This window comes from Rhinatrema bivittatum, chromosome 8 (assembly GCF_901001135.1).
Source record: "Rhinatrema bivittatum chromosome 8, aRhiBiv1.1, whole genome shotgun sequence".
NCBI classification, from domain to species: Eukaryota; Metazoa; Chordata; class Amphibia; order Gymnophiona; family Rhinatrematidae; genus Rhinatrema; species Rhinatrema bivittatum.
The window spans coordinates 193,262,809-193,278,248 of record NC_042622.1 but is presented as its reverse complement, the minus strand read 5'-3'; the positions used below and the strand labels follow the sequence as shown (position 1 = coordinate 193,278,248).

General features: G+C 46.7%; 1 protein-coding gene across 1 annotated transcript in view; it reads right to left on the bottom strand.

Annotated features, from left to right (window-relative positions):
• Positions 1 to 14,369: 14,369 nt before the first annotated feature.
• CCT6A (chaperonin containing TCP1 subunit 6A) overlaps positions 14,370 to 15,440 on the bottom strand; it is a 44,532-nt gene continuing 43,461 nt past the window's right edge. The window contains exon 14 of the mRNA XM_029612310.1: positions 14,370 to 14,755. Coding sequence (XP_029468170.1) covers positions 14,683 to 14,755 — 73 coding nt within the window. The 3' untranslated portion in view covers positions 14,370 to 14,682. The remainder of the gene's footprint in view (positions 14,756 to 15,440) is intronic.

The following is a 15,440-nucleotide window of genomic DNA, read 5'->3' as shown; positions in this document are numbered from 1 at the left end:
GGCTTACGTTTTCATTTATCCCTACTGGCAGAAGAAAAACCCAGGTGTCCATTCCATCTGTCCCATTATGCCCCTCCATGCAAGCTGCTAAGCCTTGATTCCAGCTTTCCAGCACTAGGAGAGCCCTCCTTATCCAAGAGAGGTTTTCTACTCTTTTCCTCCTTGGCACTCCATCCTGGTAAATGAGTATCAAGATCCTTTTTTTTGGCAAATTCAAACCCATTTTCAACCACATGACCCCCCCATGGGGCCTGATGAGGTTCATCCCAGGATACTGAGGGAGCTCAGAGATGTGCTGGCGGGTCCACTATGTGACCTGTTTAATAGATCCCTAGAAACGGGAGTGGTGCCGAGTGATAGGAGAAGAGCGGTGGTGGTCCCGCTTCACAAGAGTGGGAACAGAGAAGAGGCTGGTAACTACAGACCGGTTAGCCTCAATTTGGTGGTGGGAAAAGTAATGGAGTCACTGATGAAAGAGAGAATAGTGAACTATCTACAGTCCAGAGAATTGATGGACCAGAGGCAGCATGGATTCACCAGGGGAAGATCCTGTCAGACAAATCTGATTGACTTTTTTGATTGGGTAACCAAGGAATTGGATCAAGGAAGAGCGCCAGATGTCATCTACTTGGATTTCAGCAAAGCTTTTGATACGGTTCCGCACAGGAGACTGGTGAATAAAATGAGAAGCTTAGGAGTGAGTGCCAAGGTGGTGACCTGGATTGCAAACTGGTTGAAGGACAGAAGACAATGTGTGATGGTAAATGGAACTTTCTCTGAAGAGAGAGCGGTTTTAAGTGGTGTACCGCAAGGATCGGTGTTGGGACCGGTCCTGTTCAATATCTTTGTGAGCGACATTGCGGACGGGATAGAAGGTAAGGTTTGTCTATTTGCAGACGACACTAAGATCTGCAACAGAGTGGACATGCCGGAAGGAGTGGAGAGAATGAGACGGGATTTAAGGAAGCTGGAAGAGTGGTCGAAGATATGGCAGCTGAGATTCAATGCCAAGAAGTGCAAAGTCATGCATATGGGGAGTGGAAATCCGAATGAACTGTATTCGATTGGGGGGGGGGGAAGGCTGATGTGCACGGAGCAGGAGAGAGACCTTGGGGTGATAGTGTCTAATGATCTGAAGTCGGCGAAACAATGTGACAAGGCGATAGCAAAAGCCAGAAGAATGCTGGGCTGCATAGAGAGAGGAATGTCGAGTAAGAAAAGGGAAGTGATTATCCCCTTGTACAGGTCCTTGGTGAGGCCTCACCTGGAGTACTGTGTTCAGTTCTGGAGACCGTATCTACAAGGAGACAGAGACAAGATGGAAGCAGTACAGAGAAGGGCGACCAGAAAGGTGGAGGGTCTTCATCGAATGACTTATGAGGAGAGATTGAAGAATCTAAATATGTACACCCTGGAAGAAAGGAGAAGCAGGGGTGATATGATTCAAACTTTCAGATACTTGAAAGGTTTTAACGATCCAAAGACCATGTCAAACCTTTTCCGTCAGAAAAAAATCAGCATAACGAGGGGTCACGAGCTGAAGCTCCAGGGAGGAAGACTCAGAGCCAATGTCAGGAAGTATTTCTTCACGGAGAGGGTGGTGGATGCCTGGAATGCCCTTCCTGAGGAAGTGGTGAAGACCAGAACTGTGAAGGACTTCAAAGGGGCATGGGATAAACACTGTGGATCCATCAAGTCTAGAGGACGTGAATGAAGAGGGGGTGGCTCGCGGGAATGAAGGCTACTACCTGGAGATAATACCCTTATTCAATATACATACACACGGTTAATGCGACTCCAACATTGCTCTAAGCTTCAACGGTAAGAGGAAATGTGGGGGAAAAAAAAGGATTTGCAGTCACAAAAAAGCAGGGTGTAGCTTGCTTGTTACAGCGGTTACTACCCCCAAACCAAATAAGCCTGATACTTTACTTTCAATGCACATCTAGCATAGCTCTCTGCGTCAACGGCAGGGGAGAAAGTCTGTTACTTCACTTTCAAAGCATAGCTCTCTGCTTCAACGGCAGGAGCAATGTAGAAAAGAGGATCTATATATAGACAACAACCAACAAGGACTGAATTACATAGTCGAGTAAACAAAAGCATGGGTGTAGCTTGCTTATTGAGGTGGTTACTACCCCTAACTAAGCTACATATTCAATTAGATGCAGTTCCAACACAGCTCTCTACATTAATGATGGGGTGGAAGGGAAATGGTACTAAGAGCCAAGCATAACAAGTAAGAGGAAAAAAAAAAGTGCATAGTTTGCTGGGCAGAGTGGATGGGCCGTTTGGTCTTCTTCTGCCATCATTTCTATGTTTCTATGTAATAATCTAAGCACCTGCCAACAAGCTGTTACCAGAACATCCTGACTCTTAGAGCCCCTTGACTTGCATAACTGCTTTCCCACTACCAATTACAGAACTTGTAACCCTGCCAGTCAACTGCAGCAGCTAATTCATTCTTCCACTCTCTCACAAATGATGAACCTCTGTGCTTTTGCCACACCTTCTTCAAAGACCATGCACCCATCACTCATTCCAGGGCATTTAGCACACCCACACCCTTTGTATTTCAACCTTATTTCTGAATCTGCCCTCTCAGCAACCTCTTATAGAAGGGGGGGGTCATCCTTTCCATTGGCATATTTCTTCTTGTACCCTGTTAATGTGTTGCAAGCAGTGGAATATGTATCCCACCTCTCCTCCAGGGTATACATATCTAGATTCTTAAGTCTTATCGCATAGGGGCACCAGTTTGGTAGTCTTCTGTCTCCCCTCTATCCTGCTGGAGTTACAGCCTCAGAGCTGGACACAATACTCAACTTGCGTTTTCACAAATGACAAAAACAGCATAAGCACTGCTTTTGCTTCTAGTTAGGGGTGGTGAAAAGTACTTAATTCCTCCTTCGCTGCAGTCCCCCGCCCAAGCCCCACCAAGGCCACAGCTCGGCCTGCTCACCCACACCACCACATGGAGAGCACCCAACAACCTCCTAGGCGCGCGATTGGACCACGCCGAACTCGGCCGCATGCCTGGCAGATAACACCGCCTACCTGCAACATCACACAAATGACGTGGGACAGGACTTAAAGAGCCCACTGGGGAGCCCTAGGCGCCCCCGTGCCGAAGGAGCGCAACAAAGGGGCCTGCCCCTTAGCACGCCCCTTTGTGCTCCACCTCCGCTCCCACTCCTCCTGGCGACAACTCGGCCGTAAGAACAGCATCCACATCCAGGAGCCCCCCCCTCCCAACCCGACGGTGTTTGGTCCTCCCAGACAGTGTTTGAATGACCCAGCTGGAGATCTAATTGACTCGGATGGCAGTCAGGCCCGCGCAACCGGCGCAGAGCCCAACGGGGTAAGGCCTCCACCATTCCTATACACTGTTCCCTTACACCGGACCCAAGACCTACCTGCCCCGTTCGAAGCATCCTCCACCCTGAGGTCTGCCCCTTAGTACGCACCTCTATGCTTTCCAGCGTGCACCCCTCCTGCCTCACAATACCCCATCAAGGCTTTCCTTAACCTCAACCCGCTTTACAGTGTATTTCTGTATGATATTATTCTTCCAGTGTCTCTGAACTATTGCTTTTGCTGCTAACATACTATGTGTATAACACTGCTTATTCATTGAATCATATACACTACCAACTACAGTATACACCAATAAGTAAATTACTCTCCTTCCATTGCAACTTCTCCTCTGTGCTCACCCTCACCAAGTATCTCCCTCCCCACCTCCTATTCCTTATAGCACCCCATTCTAGTGGCCCTCTTTCTCCTTCTTGCTCCCTGATTCCCTGTGACCGCTCCCCACCCACCATATTAAAATATACCCCCTCCAACTCTCCAATGCGATCCTAACTCACAAATCTCCCCCCTCCCAAACCACTCACATCATCAGCCTCCTACTGAACCCCTACTACTCCAGCACCCCTAACCTCAACTCACCAAAAGCAACCCCCAGCAATAACTACTAACACACCTCACAGGTCCACATACACACTACAAACCCCCCATATCCACCTCAAACTGCTTCCCCTGGCTCCCCCTCCTGATTCCAACCATCCCTCCCTTCTTCCCAGCATCCTCTTAGACAATGGATACAAGATTCACATATCCTACACATGGCCCCCACACCTCCTTCAAACATTACCAGGATAATACATCTCCTGGAGTCACCCCCAGAAGACTTATCTCCATTCCCATATTCCAGGACACACACGACCGCCATGTCAGTGCTTACCCTCCTCCTCCTGAACGCACAGTCCATAACAAAAAAATCCCCATCCTCAGTGACCTCACTGACCAACATCCAGAACATAAGAAATTGCATTGCTGGGTCAGACCAAGAATCCATCAAGCCCAGCATCCTGTTTCCAACAGAGGCCAAAACCAGGCCACAAGAACCTGGTAACCACCCAAACACCAGGAAGATCCCATGCTACTTATGTAATTAATAGCAGTGGCTATTCCCTAAGTAAAATTGATTAATAGCCATTAATGGATTCTCCTCCAAGAACTTATCCAAACTTTGTTTGAACCCAGCTACACTAACTGCACTAACCACATCCTCTGGCAACAAATTCCAGAGCTTTATTGTGCATTGAGTGAAAAAGAATTTTCTCCAATTAGTCTTAAATGTGCTACTTGTTAACTTCATGGAATGCCCCCTAGTCCTTCTATTATTCAAGTGTGTAAATAACCAAGTCACATCTATTTGTTCAAGACCTCTCATGATCTTAAAGACCTCTATTATATCCCCCCTCAGCCATCTCTTCTCCAAGCTGAACAGCCCTAACCTCTTCAGCCTTTCCTCATAGGGGAGCTGTTCCATCCCCTTTATCATTTTGGTTGCCCTTCTCTGTACCTTCTCCATTGCAACTATATCTTTTTTGAGATGCGGTGACCAGAATTGTACACAGTATTCAAGGTGCAGTCTCACCATGGAGCAATACAGAGGCATTATGACACTTTCCTTTCTGTTAACCATTCCCTTCCTAATAATTTTAACATTGTTTGCTTTTTTGACTGCTGCAGCACACTGAGCCGACAATTTTAAAGTATTATCCACTATGATGCCTAGATCTTTTTCCTGGGTGGTAGCTCCGAATATGGAACCTAACATCGTGTAACTACAGCAAGGGTTATTTTTCCCTATATGCAACACCTTGCACTTGTCCATATTAAATTTCATCTGCTATTTAGATGCCCAATCTTTCAGTCTTGCAAGGGCCTCCTGTAATGTATCACAGTCTGCTTGTGATTTAACTACTCTGAATAATTTTGTATCATCAGCAAATTTGATAACCTCACTAGTCGTATTCCTTTCCAGATCATTTATATATATATTGAAAAGCACCGGTCCAAGTACAGATCCCTGAGGCACTCCACTGTTTACCCTTTTCCACTGAGAAAATTGTCCATTTAATCCTAGTCTGTTTCCTGTCTTTATCCAGTTTGTAATCCACGAAAGGACATCGCCTCCTATCCCATGACTTTTTAGTTTTCGTAGAAGCCTCTCATGAGGGACTTTGTCAAATGCCTTCTGAAAATCCAAATACACTACATCTACCGGTTCACCTTTATCCACATGTTTATTAACCCCTTCAAAAAAATGAAGCAGATTTGTTAGGCAAGACTTCCCTTGGGTAAATCCATGTTGACTGTGTTCCATTAAACCATGTCTTTCTATATGCTCTACGATTTTGATCTTGAGAATAGTTTCCACTATTTTTCCTGGCACTGAAGTCAGGCTCACTGGTCTATAGTTACCCGGATCGCCCCTAGAGCCTTTTTCAAATATTGGGGTTACATTGGCCACCCTCCAGTCTTCAGGTACAATAGATGATTTTAATGATAGGTTACAAATTTTAACTAATAGGTCAGAAATTTCATTTTTTAGTTCCTTCAGAACCCTAGGCTGCATACCATCCAGTCCAGGTGATTTGCTACTCTTTAGTTTGTCCATCTGGCCTACTACATCTTCCAGGTTCACAGAGATTTCATTCAGTTCGTCTGACTCATCACCCCTGAAAACCATCTCCGGCACTGGTATATCCCCAACATCCTCATTAGTAAACACTGAGGGTGAGACTTCCGGTGATGACGTCAGCCGGAGCGCGGCGTTAAGCAGGAGCTCCGCAGCCCTCTCCCCCTTACAGAGCTAAAAATGTGAGGCAGACGCGGCGAAAATTCGCCAGACTGTGTCCGGGGGCTGCCGGGATCTGGGGGTGCCTGGAGGAGCGTTCTGGGGCATGTGTGGTTTTTTTTTTCCGGGTGGGTGCACCTTGCAGCGGGAGACGGGTGAAGCAGGCCGCAGCCCCGACCGCGTGGTCCCCCGAGATCGCGGCGTTACCGGCGACTGATTCCTGCTGGTGGTGCTGGTTCCCTCCCAGGAGCTACTACTCCTTTCCCGAGATCAGGGCAACATAAATTTTGAGCTCGTGAGGGCAGGGGATGCGACAACGCAGCCAAAGATCGGCCACTACTCCACATCCCCGAACAACTAAAATGGCGGCCGCAGCTGAAAGCCCCAAGGTTCAAGCTACCATCTCGGAGGATGTCATCCGACAGATTACAGGCAGCGTGACGGCGGCACTGGAGGTGAGCCTGTTAAAAATTCAAACTTCTATGGATGGCATACGGGAGACCCTGGAGGGGCAGACTCGACGGCTGGAGGGGGCTGAACAGGCCATTTCTGATCAAGGGGACAGGCTGGCGGAGGCGGAGAGAAGGGTGGCGGAGCTGCAGGCCTCCCAGGCTACTTTGCTGGCCAAATTAGAAGACCAGGAGGATAGAAGTCGCAGAAATAATCTTAAAATCATTGGACTGCCTGAAGCACTTACGGAACAAGATTTAGTGCACTTTGTTGAGACATGGCTGCCGGAACATCTGGGTCTGCAATACATAGGGGACCATCTGCGCTGTGAGAGAATTCATCGTATTGGCCCTCCCCGAGCGCCCCAGGAGAGGCCCCGTCCGGTGATGGCTCGTGTTCTCAACTGGGCCCACAAGGTACAGCTGCTCCGGGCGTTTCGGAAAGCCCCCTCAGTAGAATATCAGACGCACCGGGTGCTGCTCTTCAATGATTTTTCGGCCGCTACAGCGACGCTGCGAAAAGAGATGACGCCATCCTGCACAGAACTGCATAAGCGGGGAATTCGTTTCGCCCTTCTGTATCCCGCAAAACTGCGGGTGCAGCATGACAACAAGGTGCTTTTCCTCCACACCAAGGCGGAGGCGACAGCTTTTCTTGCTACATTACCACGGGCAGCTGCAGTTTGATTACTGTTTTTGATCTTGGAGACATCTTTCTGTAATCCGCTTACATTTTTGAGGTTACGTCTGGAACTTTATTGCTGGCGGGTTCGAGGAATGCGTGGACATTTGGCCCTCATGGTCTCTGGACTTTGTGAAATCCAACGGCAGAAGCACTGTATCACCGTCAGCAAATTGACAATGGGTTCATTCTGTTCAGACGGGTTGTTTAGCTGTGTGTCCTTACAGTGAAGGGGCACGAGTTATTGGTTATTGGTTCAAGCATGTTGGGTTCACAGTTTGGCGTGTTGGAGGGGGAGTGAGGGGGAGGGGGCTGGAGAGAAGAGGACCCTGGCGCGCCCAGAGGGGGGTGGTGAGGGGCGAGGGGTCCTGTGCTTCTTGGGGCTGTGTGGATTGTATGGAGTTGTATGGATGTTGGTTTGGATGAGGGGCCGGGGGGGTTGGGGGGGGAGAGTGGGGTAGGTTGGAGGGGTTGGGGCACGGGGGAGGGGAAACAGTTTTGGTCTTTTGGGTTACAGTTCACGGAACAGGATGTCTTTCTGAATGAGCGGCGGGGTTTGGGGTTTAGGCTGGGAGGCCCCAGACCCGTTCAGGATGAGAGCATTGAGGCCGTGGTGGAGGCCTTATGGCACCATAAATACCTTGACCTTAATGGAGCGGGTTAAAATATCCTCTTTAAATGTCGATGGGATTCACTCGCCCATTAAGCGAAAAAAATTGCTCATGATGTTCCAGAGAACCAAGTCTCAGGTGGTATTCCTTCAGGAAACCCACTTGAGTGAGGTGGAGCACGGGAAGTTGAGGAGGGAGTGGGTGGGGCAATGCTGGTCATCCTCCTATTCCACACGTAAGAGAGGCGTTGCCATTCTCATGCACAAGCAGTTAGCTTTTCAGATGACCAAAACTTACCACGACCGGGAGGGGCGATATGTGATAGTGGCTGGTACTCTTCACCAACAAAGGCTCGCGTTTTGCAACATATATGCGCCAAATGTCTACTCTCACGTTTTTTTTTTCTCAGCTGGTGAAGCTGCTGAGCGCTCTGTCTGGCTACACTCTTATTGTGGGAGGGGATTTCAATGTCGTTGCAGACAAACAGCTAGACTGTAATCCCACTAGACGGGTAGCCACGCTGGATGGGACTCAGGGGATCCCCTTTTTATGCCAGGAGCTCCAATTGTTAGATGTTTGGCGGGTACTACATCCCACGGAGCGGGATTATACCTTTTACTCCAACCCCCAAAAATCCTATTCACGTTTAGACTACTTTTTAGTAGCCGACACGCTTTTCCCGACGGTGGACGGGGCCACCATAGGGGCCATTGATGTGTCTGACCATGCCCCAATACACCTGCAGGTAGCTTTTGGTGGGAGCAAACGGGGGGCTTTTTCGTGGCGCATGCGACCCGACCTATACCACGATACTGCGTTCCGCGCGCATCTCCAAGCTAGCTGGAAAGAGTATGTGAGATTTAATGACACCCCTGGTGTCTCCCCCACATTGTTTTGGGAGGCGGGAAAAGCGGTCATGAGAGGCCATGTTATCGCATATACGGCTAAGATAAACCGACAACGGAATGCAGAGATTCTGCGCCTTACGGCGGAACTGAAAAATGCTCAGAGGCAGCACATGCAGGACTTGTCCCCATTGAGTAAGGCTCGGGTTGAGCAGGTCAGAGAGGCGCTGAATACTCGGCTATATCAAAGGGCCTCTAAGTCTCTACGTTACTATAAATACCAATTGTATAAACAAGGGAATAGGCCTAGTAAAATGATGGCACACTTGATACGGCCTCGAAGTGTGTTAAGGCCTGGCGCTGGCTGCGTCAATTGACTGGGTTGAAAGGCCTTTCCTCGCTCTTGACCCCGCTTTTGGGCAATCTGGATTTTCGACCCGGGCGGGATTGCCGTGGCATTTTTCGGTCCTGGGCCTCAAGGGGCGTGGAATATCTATATCACTTGTTTGATTCAGACACTCATGAGCTCTTGGACTTTCAAACTTTGGCTAGAACACACCAACTGTCTCCTAAGCATTTCTTTGGGTATCTCCAGGCACGTCACTACACTCAGACTTTTCGTTGGTCCACGGACGACGTGGCTGCGGACTCTCTTTTCGCTACCACAATATCAGACGCTATCAGTGTGACTAATTCGATTAAACGCTGGAAACGCTTGTGTATGGATTACAAACGGCCGGATCACCTAACTATCTTGGCTTCCCGATGGACAGCGGTTTTACATAACCCAGTGACTCCTGAACAATTGAAATATTGGTTTCAGACTCTGCATAGTCAAAATCCGGACCTGGGCCTGAGGGAGCTACAGTATCGTATATTGCATTTGTCCTATTGTGATGATATCAAGAGGTTCCGGATGGGGCTGATACCCCACTTTGTATCAAATGTGGGGGGGGGAGGAGGGGGGCTTGATCCACAGGCTCCTCCTCTGTCCTACGGTTGCTCCTTTTTGGACCTGGGTGATGCAGACTATTTTTCAATGCACTGGACTGCACGGCCGCTGCGAGGGACGGGCGCTGATTACCCACCCCTTGTATGCTGTGACTCCATGCCCACTTGGCAAGGCTAGGTTTGCAAGGCTGGCAATGTTGTTGGCGTGCAGGACCATACTTTCGGTGTGGGTGGAGCCACAGGGTAAGCCTACTGATGAGGCCTGGTCTGCCAGGATGACTTTCAAACTGCAGATGGAGCGTATGGATTGCATTTCGGGGCACCGTACACAGGACCAGACATATGAAGATTGTTGGCAGGCCTTCTTTCAAGGACTCCCAGGTGGGGCTCAAGCTAACTTGCTCATCTCTGGCTATTCTAATGATTGGACTTAATCCATTCCATGGACCTTAGGTCGGGAAGGGGGGAGGGGGCTGGGGACGGGCGGGCAAATGTGTGTATGGGGGGGGAGAGGGATGGGAGGGGGGGGGATAGGTGGCGTGAGTCGTGTAGGGAGCAGAGTAAGCTCTACACGGCGGGCTTGGTTAAGGGGGGAGGGGGGTCTTGCTATTGCTGATTCGGGGTCTGTGCTGGGGGAAAATAAGGAAAAGACAATAGGGGTCACGGGTCAGCACGTTACTGTTTGTGTACGCTGCTGGCCATTCCGGGGAATATGCTGTTGTGAGAGGGTTGTGTTTATGCTTGGTATTCTTCCTTGTACCTCGGAAGCTGGTATGGAGCTGTTTTGTTTGTTTTGCGGTTTGATCGTTGCTCCTGACTCAATAAAAACTATTTTGACAAAAAAAAAAAAAGTAAACACTGAGGCAAATAATTCATTTAGTCTTTCTGCAATCTCCTTATCTTCCGTAAGAGCCCCTTTAACCCCTCTGTCATCTAATGGACCAACCGACTCCCTCACAGGTTTCTTGCTTTGGATATATTTAAAAAAGTTTTTATTATGAGTTTTTGCCTCTATGGCCAACTTCATTTCAAATTCTCTCTGCGCCTGTCTTGTCAATGTTTTACACTTACCTTGACAATGCTTATATTTTATCCTATTTTCTTCAGATGGATCCTTCTTCCAGTTTTTGAAGGATGGTTTTTTGGCTAAAGTAGCCTCTTTCACCTCACCTTTTAACCATGACTGTAATCATTTTGCCTTCTTTCCACCTTTCTTAATGCACGGAATACATATGGACTGCACCTCTAGGATTGTATTTTTAAACAATGTCCAACCCTGTTGAACACTTTTAACCTTTGCAGCTGCACCTTTCAATTTTTTTCTATTTTCCTCATTTTATCAAAGTTTCCCTTTTTAAAATTTAGTGTTAGAGCTGCAGCTTTACTTATTGTCACCCTTCCAGTTATTAGTTTAAATTTGAGTATGTTATGATCAGTATTGCCCAGTGGCCCCACTACCGTTACTTCTCTCACCAAATCTTGCGTTCCACTAAGAATTAAATCTAAAATAGCTCCCTCTCTTGTTGGTTCCTGAACCAATTGCTCCATGAAACAATCATTTATTACATCCAGGAACTTTATGGCTCTAGCAAGTCCTGATGTTACATTTACCCAGTCAACATTGGGGTAATTGAAATCTCCCATTATTATTGCACTGCCAAATTGGTTTGCTTCCCTGATTTCATCATCTGTTTGACCATTTTGTCCAGGTGGACAGTAGTATACACCTATCACTATTCTCTTACCCAACACCCATGGGATTTCTACCCATATAGATTCTACTGAGCATTTACTCTCTTGTATGATCTTTATCCTGTTGGACTCTATACCCTCCCCGACAAAGTGCCACACCCCCACCAAGTTGATCCTCCCTCTCATTGTGATACAATTTGTACCCCGATATAGCACTGACCCATTGGTTATCCTCCTTCCACCAAGTCTCTGTGATGCCAATTATGTCACTCATCATTTGCTACTATACACTCTAACTCTCCCATCTTACTTCTTAGACTTCTGGCCTTGGCATACAGACATTTCAAAGTGTGGTTTGTGCTTGTTTTAACAACCCGCTTTTCAGTTGTTTGGGATAATTTGGAAATCATTAGCTTTGGTGATTTTTTACAGATAGGCACATGAACTATGTTTGCTTTTAATGTCTTGGGATGCCCTAACTCTCCTTTTTCATTGGTATCCTTCAAGGATACATTTCTCCAAACCATGCACTGCTGAGTGACTGTCTGCTTTCCCCCTTGTTCTAGTTTAAAAGCTGCTCTATCTCCTTTTTGAAAGTTAGTGCCAGCAGCTTGGTTCTAACTCTGGTTAAGGTGGAGCCCATTCTTTCGGAAAAGTCTCCCCAAAAGTCTCCCCAGTTCCTTACAAAGCTGAATCCCTCTTTCCTGCATCATCATCTCATCCACACATTGAAACTCTGGAGCTCTGCCTGCCTCTGGGGACCTGCACATGGAACAGGAATGCCAGACCTTCTATGCATCACAGAATCATGGCTCAAGAACTCTGATACCCCTCTCATCAATCCATTACCAACAAACAGTTACATCTTCTCCATCCCAAGCCCCAGAAAAAAAGGAGGCAGTCTACTGTTTCTAGCAACAAAAAAACCTCAAATTCAATATTCTCCCCATCAACCCTTGAAATCAGCCTTTTTAAATCTAAATAGTTACAAATCCTGCTGATCTATGTCCGTCCGTCGTCCCCCCCCAAATATGAATTCTCAACAAGGATCCCTGCCCCCTTATCAAAACCATATCAACCTGCAACACCACCAATCATCGTAGGAGATTTCAATATTCACATCAACAACTCCCCCCCCCCCCCCCCATCCATCATGTGAACTCCTCAACACACTGACTGCTATGAGATTCAATCAAATAATCAACTCACCCACTCAAAAATCAGGTCACATTCTCGATCTGATATTCATCAACAAAGTAACACTCAACACCACCCCCTCTAGTACCACGTCCCCTTGTCAGACCACAAGTTGATACAAACCAAACTCCAAGTGGACTACTCCCATATCCACACCTGCAAAGACAAAAAACTCATTGAATTCATCAAAACATGCTCTAGCGAAACCCTTGAAGAAACCTTGCCTGAAGCCCTAAAACAACTGGACACATCAGACACCATAACTGCAGTTAACGCATGGACCACAATCAACACGGAAACAGCAAAAAACATATGCCCAACTATCAAAAAAGAAATAAAAACATCGGCGAATTCGCCCAATATCTTAAAGACAGAACCTCAGAACTAAGCACAAAAAACCTACCTGCCAACCTTGAACCCCCTACACCATCATCCATTACTACTCCAAAATGGACACAATTCGATACCATGGCCTCCTCTGAAGTGGAAACCATCGTCCGGAAGATCAACCAAGCCGCACACCCACTCGACCCCATTCCAACAAAAACCCTCAAACTAATCCTTAACTGCCTAGCAAGACCCATCACGAACATTGTCAACCTTTCCCTTGAACAAGGTCTCCTCCCGGAGCCCCTTAAATGCACCATGGTAAAACCTATTCTAAAAAAACCACAACTTGACCTGACCATCCTATCAAATTACCGGCCCATCTCGAACCTGCCTTTCCTGGCCAAGGTTATAGAAAAAACAGTTAACCACCAACTTTCAGAATTCCTAGAAAACCAAAATATACTTGTCCCTGCTCAACATGGTTTCAAGAAAGGTCACAGCACGGAGTCACTTCTACTTATGCTTACAGATACAATACTTCGTGGATTCGATAAAGGCCCCTCATTTCTCCTAATACTTCAACATCTCTGCTGCATTTGACTCTGTCAATCATAATATCTTACTCCATAGACGCAACGAAATTGGTCTCACTGGCACCATCTTCCCAATGGTTCCAATCATTCCTCTCCAACAGATCCTTTAAGGTAACCCATAAAAATACAACATCAGAACCAATACCCCTCCCACAAGGAGTTCCACAAGGCTCATCCCTATCACCTACCCTCTTCAATGTGTATATGCTTCCTTTATGCAAATACCTTCACAAAACAGGCCTTTCCTATACGCCGATGTATAGATCCTGCTTCCCATCAGGGATAACATCAATAATACACTAAACCGACGGGAATCATACCTCACAGAGATAAAAAATATCCTGTCACAAATGACACTCACTCAACCAGAACAGAAATTATACACCTTTCCAGCAAAACATCAACACCTTCCACTGACCCTACAACACCACCCAAGTACAAAATGCCCACATCTGGAACACCCTCCCAGCTCCCCTCAGAAGCGACCCCTCTACCCCATCCTTCAGAAAGAATCTCAAAACATGGCTCTTTCTGAAAGCATTCCCCACAGAAAAGTAATCTCAGTTCTCCCTATCCCTCCCATCCCCTAAGCCCTCCCCCTTTTCTACTCCCCTATAGCCCAACAAATTCCCTCATGGCCCGGAACATAGTAAGTTAAGTTCAGTAGATATTCTGCTAGAAAAGTTATGTGAATCAAGTTTTTTTGTTCAAATAGTTTCTTATAGTGATTCTGTTAACTGTTACAATGTATCTTCTCTTCCAACATCCAGTTTTATGTAAACCAGTGTGATATTTTAAATCGAATATCGGTATAGAAAAAATAAATAAATAAAAATATTTATGAAAAACGAAACTGGACAACATACCCAAGAAACAGAACATTTTTACTGGGTACAAAGACAGCAGGGTTAAGTTGTACATTTCAGTGCCATTAGGGAAAAAAAAATCAAATAAATAACAAGAGTGTAGAATTTTAATTTTATTCCATATCAATAGGTCTAAAGGTTTTACATTTCAGTGGCTGGATTTACTGCAGCAGTATAAAGTTCTTTGTTATGCTTTGTAAATTAATAGTGAGCTGAAGTTAGTGGCATACTGGTTATAGAAGGAAGTTACTTGGAAATTCCTATAAATGATGGTCTTTTTTTGTTTTTTAACCACAAACCAACAAATTCTGCTCATCCTTTAAGAGAAGACATCCCAGCTCTCATGATCTCATCCACCAGGAGAATATTGCTAGCAATCACCGTACTGAAAGAGAGAATACATTTAATCAACTCTTACTGCAGATACAAAGATCAATCTAGCTTCACATGAAATAAGTGTATGGGTTAAGTGTCTAGAATGCTTCTTACAGTCTACGTCAAGTGCTTAGCTAACTGTGATGTAAGAAAAGAGGAGAGATCTAGGGGAACCTCCTATTTCAGACAGCAAATGATACAGATGGCTTCTGAATCAGTTTGAGAAGCCACATCACACTCTGGCCTGGTACTTCTATTAGGCAAACTAGGCAGTCTACAGCACCAACCATGAGGGGGCAGCAAAGAGCAGCCATGTGGGGCCGTGAGAGAGCTCCATCCTGCTAGTGTTCAATGATAGGCCCACAACAGGCTGCAAGTGGAGCCCATCCCACTCAGCCAAATTTAGTTAACATGTCAAGGTCACGAGTGGAGCCCATTCCGCTCATAGCCGGGCAGGACTGTTAGAGCCCATCCCACCTGCAGCAAAAGCAGGAGAGAGGCTGGAAAAAGCTGGGGGTGAAACCATACCACCTACAGAAGGAATAAAGAGAGGGCCCCACATGAGGGACCAAGAGAGCCTGTGAGCAAAAAAAATTGGAAAGAGTGTGTGTATGTGAGATTATGTGAGGGAGCCTGTGTGAACGGAATGTGTGTGTGCCAGAGGGAGCATCTATGAAGGAGTGGGTATGTGAGCA